We start from the raw sequence: 12,425 nt of genomic DNA, 5'->3' as shown, positions 1-12,425 counted from the left end.
CTATGGTTGTGTAGTTGGGTTAGCAGGTTGGATTATTTGTTTGTTTAAATATTTTCTGATTACAGAAATGTCACTGTCCACTTGATTCAAATGTGGATGAATTAATACACTTTGATGTGTGTACACACTGCTACAGCTGTGTGAGAACACTACCGTGCTGCTTTTGTGATGGTGGGTAGGAGTGTTAAATAAAGAAAATGATTATGACTGTCCCAAAGTCATTTTTCCCCCAAAGATGTTCAGTTGTTTCATTTCTATTGTTTTTTTTTAACATTCTTAAAAGCTCTTTATTCCACAGATATTACAAACTAGTCAGTGTATTCAGTAGGTTGCTTCAGAGGCATAAGGTATTGCAAGTATAACATACAACAATGCAACAATAATGAAACTATGCATTGACAAAGGAAATTTACTCCTAATACTTAAGTACTTTTAAAAGCAAGTACTTCTATACTTTTACTTAAGTAAAAATTTGTGTTTACAACTTTCACTTGTAATGGAGTAATATTTGACTACTAGTATCTATACTTTCACTCAAGTAATGGATTTGTGTACTTTGTCCGCCTCTGCCCATGAGTGTGTGGTACAGTACCATTGGTACAGTGGTGTAGAAGCAAAGAAATGTTCACATTCCTCAGATACCCTGGCGCAAAGGCCAGCAAGCTCAGACACATACACACAGAGCACTGGCTCTCCCTGGCAGAAAGACTCATGACTTAACCACAATCCACTCGTGCTTTTATTAATTATTATTATATACATATTAGACATTAAGTCTCTCTTTTTCTCTATACGAAGGCCTACACATATACAGAGAAAGTAAGAGAGAAAGAAAGAGAGAGAGTAGCTCTTTCATTAATAAAGCACCAGTGCTTTTATCCCCAGTCACCTCCTCACACAGATGAATCACTTTAGCACCAGTCAACACTAGTCATGTATGCTTCAGCTGCAGGGTTATTCAGTTCAGATAAGCTTCAACACCTACATGCGAGAGTGGTTAATGACTGACACATTTAAACGGTCAAAATTGATCAAGATTTTTACATCAAAAAACATCATAATTTAGAAGTAATAGGCTTTTTTCTGTCCTGGTTTGACCCCCTCATTGGAACGCTACGTTTGAATAGGTGTGGAGGATTGTAGACTCGGAAGTGAACACCCACTGCTATGATTGGTTAATAGTTGTGTATGTTTGACAGCCTACATCCTTCACAGATGGACGCTGCTGTGATTTAGGTTAAAACTACATAAATACTAATATCAAACGATCTGTAACAACAGACAAAGCAATAGTGACCAAGTAATAAAAACAGTTACTCACACTTATGTGATGTGATATCTGATCCAATATAGTCGGCACAGCATTGTTATTTAGTTTCAATCGATCTGAAAATCCTGCGTCGATTTGTGCCTTGTTAGTAAATGAATTCGCAGTAAAATGAAGTGAAGGACAAACTTCTTACTGACACGGTCTGGCACTTAATTAAATATAAAGTTTATTGTTTGGTTTCTGCTTAGACCTGCGTTTGCCATTCTCATCATTTACCTACTATGTGCGCGAATAGGTTGGCGGAGCTAAACAGGCAGCGATGTAGAAGCAGGTGTTGATCTTCTTCGGCGGAGGCGGTGTTTAGTCACACTATTACGTCATAAAGTGGCACATTCCACAGCTTGTCGTTTGGACAGACTGGCTTAAATATAAGCTGTTTTTAGACTAACGAGAAAGTTTTGAGTTCTGAAACTTACAGAATGTTTTGTATAGCACAATGACCTCTTATGTATCAAAAGATTAAGGAAATTTTGATTTCTCAGTTCATGACACCTTTAAACATGACAAAAGAAAGGGGACTGATCAGATGTGGAACAAAAGACCAACCAAGAGTTTCATTTTGCCCAATTTTTACAAATGTAATGTTGTTTATAAAATAAACATTTAAAATATACAAGAAAAACTGCAAGTGACTCAATGACCAGACACATTGGCCAACAGGTTACTTTGGCACTGGACTGAATAAACACACAAGCAGTAAGCGGTAATCCTAATATGGATGGGCAACAACCACTGACCTGCCTTTCAACAAATCAGTAAGGTCATGAGGTTGATCCAAAAAACATCTGTAAAACACTACCTATATCATGCACTGTAAAAAAAAAAAAAAAAAAACATAATAAAAATACACACACGCACACACTATCAAACGTCTGGGGTCGGTAAGATTTTTTTTTCTTGTGCTCACCAAGTCTGCATTTATTTGAAATAGATAGAAACATTTATTAATGTAACATTATATAAAACGTCTTTCCTGTCATGATTGATCAATTTACTGTGTTCTTACTGCTTTCTTTCAAAAGAAAATCTTACTGACTGAAAGTTGTGCATGGTAGTGTGTAAAAGAGCTACAGGCACGTAAGAATGACAGTTCTACTCTGAACAGAATAAAAAGTACTGAAATTCATTACACTGCCTAATTTAACACATTTCTTCAATTATCATCTAGAAAACATAGCACTTCACGCACCCGCTAACACATCAATACCAACTAACTTATCTGCTAACAAAGTTACTAGCAAAAACAGCAACAAACCCTCCCATTAAAATTGTATGTTAGCAACTATAATTTAGTGTTCTAAACACAAACATACGGAAAATATAAAAGTGGCCATTAGTGTCAAAACAGAAGGTGGGGCAAAAGAATCGTCAACCTAATTCAGCTTCTTGACAAAAGTCTGGGACTGTTTATTTCTGTGGGCAGCAAAATAACAAAAACAACAAGCACACACCCATTATAATGCTGAACCCAAGCTTCCCAAAAATATACTAACTATATATAATCACTATCAGCAGTGTGTTAAACCTGACAGTCATAAAAACATCAGAGACACTTTAATAAAATGCTCACCGAGAGTCTGGAGAAAAGTCTAGAAAAGAGAAGAGTGAGTGTTTAATGAAAGGGAATGTGCATGTACTGTACTGTATATCAACATACATAAACATACCCACATACAAATACCACACAAATACAAATATTAACATTCTAGCATGTATGGATGCCTTTTTCTCGTGAATATAGAGGCATTTTCTTTCAAACATTTTCCTAGACATAAACTGTAGCATTAAAAGCTGTTTGACTTCCAAAAAGCACAAATCAGCTCTCCAAAACAGCAAACGTACTTCAAAGCACCTCTACTTTTGTCAAGAGTCTGACCTGAGCTAAACATATTTTTCAAAATAACTTTCATCCACAGATCTTACAAAAAAAAAAACACATCAAATAAAACATCAAACCAATGCAGGGCAACCCCTTTCTTTCATCTCAATGTTTACATTTTCCTGCTATGAAACTGCATCCTGCAAGCTTCTTATACATAGTGGCATGGGGGCCAGAAGGTGTCGTAACCTTGGCAACAGCAGAGGTTCCAGATTCTGAAAGCCAAACAGATGTGAGCGTGGATGGAATGCAGACAGGACAGACAGGAGACTGTGACTGTGATGTCATCATCAGCGTTTGACAGGTATTTGTGTATTTATGGAGAGAAAGGAAGAGGAAAGGGGACATTTAGAATGGAATATTACGGGAAATTTCATGTGCAGAGAAAAAATAGGCTAGACACTGCAAACACTAACTTTTATACAATATACTAAGACTATGATGAAATGACCCATTGGAAATTTCTTTTTTGAGAGTTGTCGAAAATATAAATGTATTCGGAAGCTATTTGTACCTTTTCTTGGAGCGTGCTAGAATTATCAAACGAGTCTTGATGTGGTGCTTTATCTGTCCATGTTTAACTGAAGTTGTAAGGTTTAATCTGACTAAGAAAATATTGATGTTTCGGCGTCTCTGTTTGCCTGGGCACCAATGAAAGAGAAAACCAGAAATGATGTCCTGGGTCCCCATATAGAGGGGGTCCCTGCAATGGCAGATTAAATAAAAACAGGGGTCCAAACATAACGGTTGACATCACTGCCTTCTGCTGATCTATGATTAGTCTGTGGAATTAGTCTGTGATATTATTAACCAGTACTATTTAAATGTCTTGGACCTTCCTTAGTCAGGGACCAGGGTAGTGCCATATTTAATTTATGACAGGAATGAAAGCAAGGCTGTGAGGGATAGACGCACAGTTTGTTCAATGGACTGTACTGTTGTTTAACTACATGTCAATTGTTCAGCTAACAAAACATCTTTTTAAACAAACTTTCAAACTTCATAAACCAGTTTTGAAAGTTGTGAGTTTTGAAATTACATGATCTAGTACCTTTACACAATATGTACCATTGTAAAGACTGTGGGCTACCCCTCACAGCCACGTTTTTATCCTGTCTGGATTAAGGGAGATAGTTCACCACAAAATGAAAATTCTGAAAAAAACAAAAGAAGATATTTTGAAGAACTTTTTTGTCTATATAATAAAAGTCAATGATGCAAAACAACTCTGGATATTATTAACTTTCATTGCATGGACAAAAAAGACATATCTTACTTTATGTACTTCAGAAGAAAAAAGTCATCCAGGCTTGAGTAAATTATGACAGAAATTTCATTTTTGGCTGAACTATGCCTTTAAATACTAAACAGCACAAAAGGACTATGGAGGGGAAGTCTACAATGCTAAAAGCGTCAATGAAGTGTGTAAAAGAATTAAATTAGCCCTATCACTCAAAAACCTTGTCTACCGTTAACCTTCAGATATTTTCGCATGTGAATAAGGGTATGCGGCCAATAACAAATACACATACATATACAGACATTCCTCTGCTCTGCTTTAAATAACTGGCCTCATTCTCACAGTGAAAAGCAGTGAGTTTACTCAGAGTAAACCAGAATGCTTGTTTAAGGGCCTGAGTTTCAATATTGCCCTTTAAAAAAAAACACAGCTGCCACCTCTCCCTCAAACACAGACACTCACTTATACTCAGTGTTCTCTTATCACTTTCCAACACAACCTCTAATTGGGGTTTCAAAGTCTTAGACTGGCAAGACCAATTATGCCAACTGCATCTCACTCTGCTCTTCAATCTTCTGCATAAGAAATGCATGGGAAACTTTGCAAGGAAAAATGGGAAATACGATCCACAAAAAAGCAAAGGTTAGATAAAAAGGACAGCAAGGGGGAAAGGACTGAGAAACCAGAGGTTGATGACACAGAAATTAATAACTACTGCACTTCATACAACAAATGGTAGATGACCACTGACTCACATGCTCACAAACACACAAGGTTTGGCATGCTTCTGGAATTTTCGACTGGATTTCTGACACATTTTCCACTCTCAAACTGCTACTTTGTGGCTTGCTGCATGGATTTTCCATGCATAGGAGCAAAATAAGAGCAGGGGAGGAATAAAGCCTGATTAGCCCCAAAGACTTCATGTATCTAGTTATGTAATAAATCTGGCTCTTACTATTGTGTGCACTCTAATCACAGCATACACTGAGCACTGCACTCCACAGTAGTTAAATAAAGAGGGATCAGCAGAGTTAAATAAAGAAATGAACAGAAGTCCCCAAAATACAAGAAAATATGTGAGGCTTGCATGTGAAAGAGAAGCAGTGTGTGTGTGAATTAGGACTGAAATAGGCATTGGGTAGTGCTTCTGTGGCATGCTGGCATCATTCTGGGCACTCTGCAGAAGTGGAGGATGGTTTGGGGTTTACACACCTCTTGCCACAAAACCCAGATCCTGGCATTGACAGACAGACAGAGGAACACAAAAAGAGAAAAGGAGGCTTGCATCGCGCTGCGTAAACATAAAACCATGTCTGCATTTGTGATCGGAGAAATGACAAACAACAACCGCTACTACACTGCTCAAAACACGCGTTTGAATCGTCAGTGGCAAATTCTTTAAAAATGAAAACATACTTACAGACTGTGAGCCAGAACAGTCCGCCTTGTAGTCTACTCTACCAGGATCAGGAAACAGTCCTCCATAAAATGCGCTGGACACATCTGAATATTTGGGTTGAACTGTTCTGGAACAGTGTTGTAAATACAACTTAACCACTGATTTCTAGTCGTGTCCTCTTTTGGAAGGCCAAACAAAGTAGTTTCGCTTTCACAACGAAACACACGGCGGGCTAGAGTGACCTTCTTTCTTTGTGTGAACATTTGGGCGGCGTTATGCAAATCTTCCCACATCGTGACGTAGACATGTGGGGGCATGTTAGAATGAGGAGTTTTAGGAGGGCATGGACAAGTCTTAACTTTTATAAAGAATATCTCTTTGGATTTGAGACTTTAGTCTTTGCAACTTTAGGGATCTTATCCATGCACGAACAGCTTGTAACACTCCAAAGAGAAAGGAAAATTTGAAATTGCATCATATGATCCCTTTAACAAACTGCTAATGAAACTGCCAGTAAATAAGCAAATATTAAACAAATAGTTTACCCAAAAAGTTGCTGAAAATTTACCCAGCCTCAGGCCATTCGAGATGTAGATGAGTTTGTTTGAAGAAAGTAAATTTCCTCTTCAGTAAATGGGTACCGTCAGAATGAGAGTTCAAACAGCTAATAAAAACATCACAATAATCCACCACACAACTTCCAGTCCATCAATTAACATCTTATGAAGTGAAAAGCTGTGTATTTGTGTGAGTTGTGTGGATCACTTGTTGATTATTGTTATGTTTTCATCAGCTGTTTGAACTCTCATTCTGATGGCACCCATTCACTGCAGATGATCCATTGGTGAGCAAATGATGTAATGCTAAATTTCTCCAAATCTGTTCAGATGAAGAAACAAATCTTGAATGACCTGAGGGAGTACATTTTCAGCAAATTCTCATTTTTGGGTGACTATTACTTTAACAAAAAGAAAAGGTAGACTCTGCATATCAAATAAGATGAGTTTACATGCAAGTATGTCTTTAGGTGCCTGATCCTCCAGACACAGACAGTGTGTGCATTCCATGACTGAAACCACAAGGACTAAGTCAGAGAAAAATGTAATATGTATCATCTGGACAGCTGAGTCAGGCTTTAAGCAAAATGTAAAAAATCTAATGACAAATTTTCTTGCTGGCATTAAAATAAAGGTTTATTTATTTTATGATGATGATTATACAGCTTTAACACAGTTTGAGTGTAGCTGCAGTGCTTATTTCCACTGAACACCATGAACTCTGGACTCTGGACAAGTCTAAGCTAGCAACTGAAAGACCTTGCGAGAAGAGTATTATTCCCTAACATACTTACTAGAACCAAAGGTTTCAGAAAAAATCAGGTCTGGTGAAATTAAATAAATAACAAAAACTTCAACCAGTCTGTTGAGTAGCATTATCAAATAGCATGTGGGTGCTTCTTGTCTGTTCTCATAATCCTGTAGACAGATTGTCACAATATTACTATTTTTACTATATATTTTTACTATACTATTTTTTTACTATATATTTACTATTTATTTTTATCAAATAAATGCAGCCTTGGTGAACATAAAAGACTTACATAAAAGACTTAAAAATGTAAAAATCGTACCGACCCAAACTTTTAAGCAGTAGTGTATGGTATTCTTTATGTTTAAGTGTCTATTAACCAATATTACAATTTAACTACAATAAAAATGTATGCATTAAAGATTATTTACTATTAAATATTACTCTTATTGTTGTTGTTATTAATGCCATTATATATTTATGCAAAGTTCAAAAAGAAAATTTCAGCTATGTTTTGAGTTCTTGTTTTGGGACTTCTAAGCTAAAACAATTTTAAAATTATTCAAACAATTAACATTAAGTTACCTGTGTCTAATTATAAAGCTGTGCTTGTTTTAGCTTCTAACAAGTCAGAGAATATGGGTCAGATATGATGTTTGTTATTCAGAAAGTAAGTCTCCTACCCCACATCCTTACACACTCACACACACCACGAACCACAGATGCTCTTGGTCAGAGTCTTAGAGCTTGATGTGTGTGGACTTCTTCAGACTTCCATAAATGTAGCTTTCACTCAGCAGTGACTCAGCTTCCTCCTTTATTTTTACCACATTTATTTATTTTTGGACTCGACACATTCAAAAGCACACGGGCATCCAGCAGACAAAATTAGAGAGAGCAAGAGGGAGAGAAAGAAAGACAACACACCAAATGAACCTGCTGAGAGGCAGAACTAAAATAAATAACCATCACTTTCATCACAATACAGATGAAAAACCCAGACAAACATGTTGAGATAAACATACCCACACACACTTACAGATATACTCTCTATGCATATCAGCTCCTGGCATTCTGTACTTGAAATAACAAACTGGTACACCAGTCCTTACAGAGGGGGGTTGCTCTTACTAAAATACACACACAAACTATTTTAGTAGTCTGTCGACTGCGAGTGTTTGTTTATGTGGACAAAGAGAATGTGAATGTACAGTATGTGTGTGTTTAAGAGAAGAGAATATGTGTGTGAGCAGTGCAGATCTTGCTGCATAGACTTTATGGCACCATGCCTTACCACATCCAATCTGATACAGCTCAGAGCGAGAGCTGCCCTGCCAACCAGACAATATGCAGAAACCATTACCAAGTGCTAGAGAGAAATAGACGGAGAAAATTGAGGCAGTTATTACTGCATTTCCACTCACAGACTCACGTGCCACATATTCAACCATAAAGTTTGTATATTAAAGGGACAGTTCACTCAAAAAAAAGTCATAATTGATTCACACTTTCACATCTGCATGACTTACTTAGGTGAAACATAAAAAGAAACGTTAGGCAGAATGACAGGCCCAGTCACCATTCACTTTAATTGTATGGAAAAAAGATGCAATGAAAGTGAATGTAGACTGACGGTATCAGTCACTAATATTTTACTTCAGAAATAAAGTCATACAGCTTTGGATCAACATGAGGGTAAGTAAATACGTAACTCAAGTCATTCAAGGTGAAATGTTTCGTTTTGGGTAAACTATACCTTTAAGGTCCTTCTTCATCCAAGTGTGGCAAAAACATTAACAATAGAGTTCGTGAGAAGTCCTGTCATCAGACCAAACCGAACAATAATAATCATTCTAAACTTGTTTGAATTGACTTACCGACTCTGAAGCCCGGCCCGGTCAGTGTGTCCGCCGACTGTCCGTTTTCACCGATGAGGGTCGTGTTGTTGCCCTGCTCGCAGGTGTCCTGACACTGTCCCTTCAGACACGTCCGTTTGCAGATGAGTGGCGCGATAACCACTTTGAAGCGCTCGCGAGTGGACACGCGCTCTCCGCACAGAGCCAGCCGCTGGAGCGCGAGCCAGATGAGGAGCAGATGGGAGAAAATCAGCGAGGGCATGCTGGCATCCCTCAATGCCAACACAGGGCATTCACGCTACCACCCACAATATATGTCCGAAAAGCCTGAGCGGATCAGGCGGTCCCTCCGCGCACGACCGCAGAAGACGTTTTGCTGGAGCCCCGTTTGGAAAAAGTACGCAAGCACGCGCTCTCTTCCCAGGCAGCGCTGGCTATGAAAGTCCTCGCGCAGAAAGTTTTCCCGATGCCTTCCTGTCCCGTTTCGAGTGAGAAACGTCAAAAATTACGTCCGGTTTGGTGGATAAAAAATACAGATTATCCGCATCGAGGTCGTTTGCGACATTTTTAAAAGGCGCTTTAAAATTCTTACATGTTTTAGAAGGCAACCTGGCAGTGGAATAAGGTGAAAAACTCCTCATTCCTTAAAGCAGTTCTCCTTACTTTCAGTCGCTGCGTGGATGGCGTGTGTGCGTATCGCAGTTTGGGAACGTTTAGGAGGAGGAGAGGCAAAGCGAGAGCCAATCCACGGGCAGCCGAGCTGGAGCAAGGCCAGAGCAGTACAGGAGCGGGACTCACAGAGGTTTTGATGTCGGTGCTTTTCCTCGTCACCTTCTTTTCCCCTTATTTCGAACTCGGCAAGCGCCCGATGACGCTGCTGCGCGCGATTTTCCGCTGCTGTCACGGTCAGTAAACACAAATATGACAGTGGAAATGCCAGCTGCAGTGCCCTGGGCCATAACTTTTGCATGCACAACACTAATGAATTTGTAGTGTTTAGGCTACTACTTAAGCGGAGCAAGAGGGCAATTTACCAAGTGATTAAAAAAATCTCTTTAAAAAACTCTTTTAACACCTCTGCTGAAAAGGCCTATGCTGGTTCACTGGTCTTCCAGCTTGGTTTTAGAGAGATGCTGGACACTCCTTGTCAGCTATCGCCGTCATGCATGGATGAATGATATTTTTGCAATTTTACACATAATAATCCACGATGATCACATTACACAAAACTGAAATTGCACGTCAAAATAACACATTGTCAATATTTTTTGAGACCCCCCAAAATTTCACAAATCACGTTTTCAGGGGAGCCCATGTCTTATTAAGGGGAGCCGAGCTCCCCCTAGCTCCCCCGTAGTTCGCACCCTGACCCTAGGTAAGGTGTCTTGGCTAGAACAGTGAAGGAAATTCTAGGTCTAATTCTAGCTATAAAGTGATCCTTTTAAACCGTTTAAATAATAATTTAAAATATGCATAGGCCTACATTCATATTTATTTGTTTGCCTATGTCACTTTTCAATTCAAAACAGCCATATTTGAGAAAAGGTCGAATAGTTGGCATCACATATTACTGTCAGTCGTTTCTAACATTTCTATCGAAAACAGCTGTTAAATATGAAATGTTTCGCTACTTGCATCATACCTTGCTCTCTTTCAACGTCTTTGCGCGGGAATTCGCGCTCTGCTTCTGTAAACTCCGCCTACTTTGATTTGATTGACCATCTCAATCATTTTACATTGAAGACCTCAGAGGAACACCAGCCTTCAAATGTAAGGTTTTTTGACATCCATAAATGTGTTGTTATGCATGGGGCTTTAAGTGGGTGTGTCCGGGGCAGAGGTCAGAGGGTTAAGATAAAAGATGTCAACACTGCTTAAGAATGACTGTGTTTGCGTCCGTCTGTGAAGAATAAACAAAACATGGTGTCAGAAGTGGTTCTCTTGTGTGGACTGACCAAAAGTCCAAAAGGAGGTGAGAGAAGGGATTATTAAACCCAAGCGTGCAAGAGAGAAAGTGGCGAAATTGGAGAGAAATTAAAAGCAGCAAGCTACAAGCGACCAAACAGCGAATGCAAGTGAGCTTCATGAAAAAAAGAAAACTTCTTGAATTTGCTACTGGAAAACTGAGGTTCGTTGTCTGTAAAGAATAAACAAAACAATAACAACAAACAGAGCACTGCACAATGGAGTGCAGCAGAGCAGTGCAAATTTCAAATATTGGTGGTGGTAATTAATTTGTAATTATTGGGGTCAATGTCTATGGTGGTTACAGTTATGCTTCAACCAACAAACCATTCCCTCTTTTTTAGCAGGGATAATAGTGTCATGGTATTCCATTAAGTATTTTTGCATATGTATACAATTGAGTATTAACTGGTATTTTTTAGCGTATCATGTACAGGCCCTTAGAAAAAAAATACTACAATTGTTTGTATTATTTCTACAGCAACATTGTGAAAATACAATTGGTGTTTTTTTGTTGTTGTTTTGGTGGTATTTGCCACCAGTGGCTTTAAAAAAGAGATTCCTAACAACATTTTATTATTATGACATTTTATTAATAATTATGCGGCAAAAATATTACTACCATGGTATTTTTCATAAAGGAGGGAAAATAAAGCAGTGTTTTTAAAAAGTTGTAAATAAAACAAAGATCATTAGAGCATGTTTTACAAGAAAATGCTATTTCAGTTTCTCTACTTAAAAATTTCACATTTAATTCAATGTGTTATTTTTTTTAGTTATTTGTGAAATTTAGGCTACTAGCAATTTCTGAGTGAAAATTGTTTCAAGGTAAATTCTACACAAGTTGTTTTTCAGTGTGTTCTTGTTACCAGATGAGGAGAAAACTTAAAACTAAAGATATGATTGTTTTGAAATTTGACCCCCATAAAAGAAAACCCACGAGAATGTGATTTTATAGAGGACGTGTATAAACAAGAAGGGAGAAAAGGCAAATTCAAGACAGTTAAATCAGCCAGTGGGTGAGAAAAAATTGTGAGAGTAGGATGATGGAGAGGCAATGTTAGAGAAAGTGAGTTGAGTCACTTCCTTTAAGAAAAGTGAGAATGTTTGCTTTCAGTCACTGAGGAAATGACTGCATGAGAGCTCCTCTCTCTCTCTCTCTCTCTCACACTCACACACACACACACACACTGAGTTCACAGGCAGATATTACATTTTTGGCTACACATAGGCATGCAGCTCTAAAACCCACAATGGACATGCGCAGTTGCTCAAACTCACATAGGAATTTTATGCTAAAATACACATGCACACAGAAAGCAAAACATGTAGAAAAAGCAAGCTGTTGCACTGCATGTCAGCATCCATTTTTTTAAACACACAGATATAATAGATTTGAAAAGAAACGTTCATTATAAAGTCATTATAAAGTTTCATTATAAAGG

At 38.1% G+C, this 12,425-nt stretch overlaps 1 protein-coding gene across 1 annotated transcript in view; it reads right to left on the bottom strand.

The window, feature by feature from the left end:
- LOC107746379 (latent-transforming growth factor beta-binding protein 3-like) overlaps window positions 1–9,711 on the bottom strand; it is a 48,192-nt gene extending 38,481 nt beyond the window's left edge. The window contains exon 1 of the mRNA XM_016560568.1: window positions 9,037–9,711. Within this exon, the coding sequence (XP_016416054.1) occupies window positions 9,037–9,277 (241 nt within the window). The 5' untranslated portion in view covers window positions 9,278–9,711. The remainder of the gene's footprint in view (window positions 1–9,036) is intronic.
- Between the last annotated feature and the right edge of the window lie 2,714 nt (window positions 9,712–12,425).

The sequence above is a fragment of the Sinocyclocheilus rhinocerous genome, unplaced genomic scaffold (genome assembly GCF_001515625.1).
Source record: "Sinocyclocheilus rhinocerous isolate Xijiao unplaced genomic scaffold, SAMN03320098_v1.1 scaffold77, whole genome shotgun sequence".
NCBI lineage: Eukaryota > Metazoa > Chordata > Actinopteri > Cypriniformes > Cyprinidae > Sinocyclocheilus > Sinocyclocheilus rhinocerous.
The sequence above is the reverse complement of the archived record's forward strand: the minus strand, read 5'-3'. Positions and strand labels throughout refer to the sequence as shown.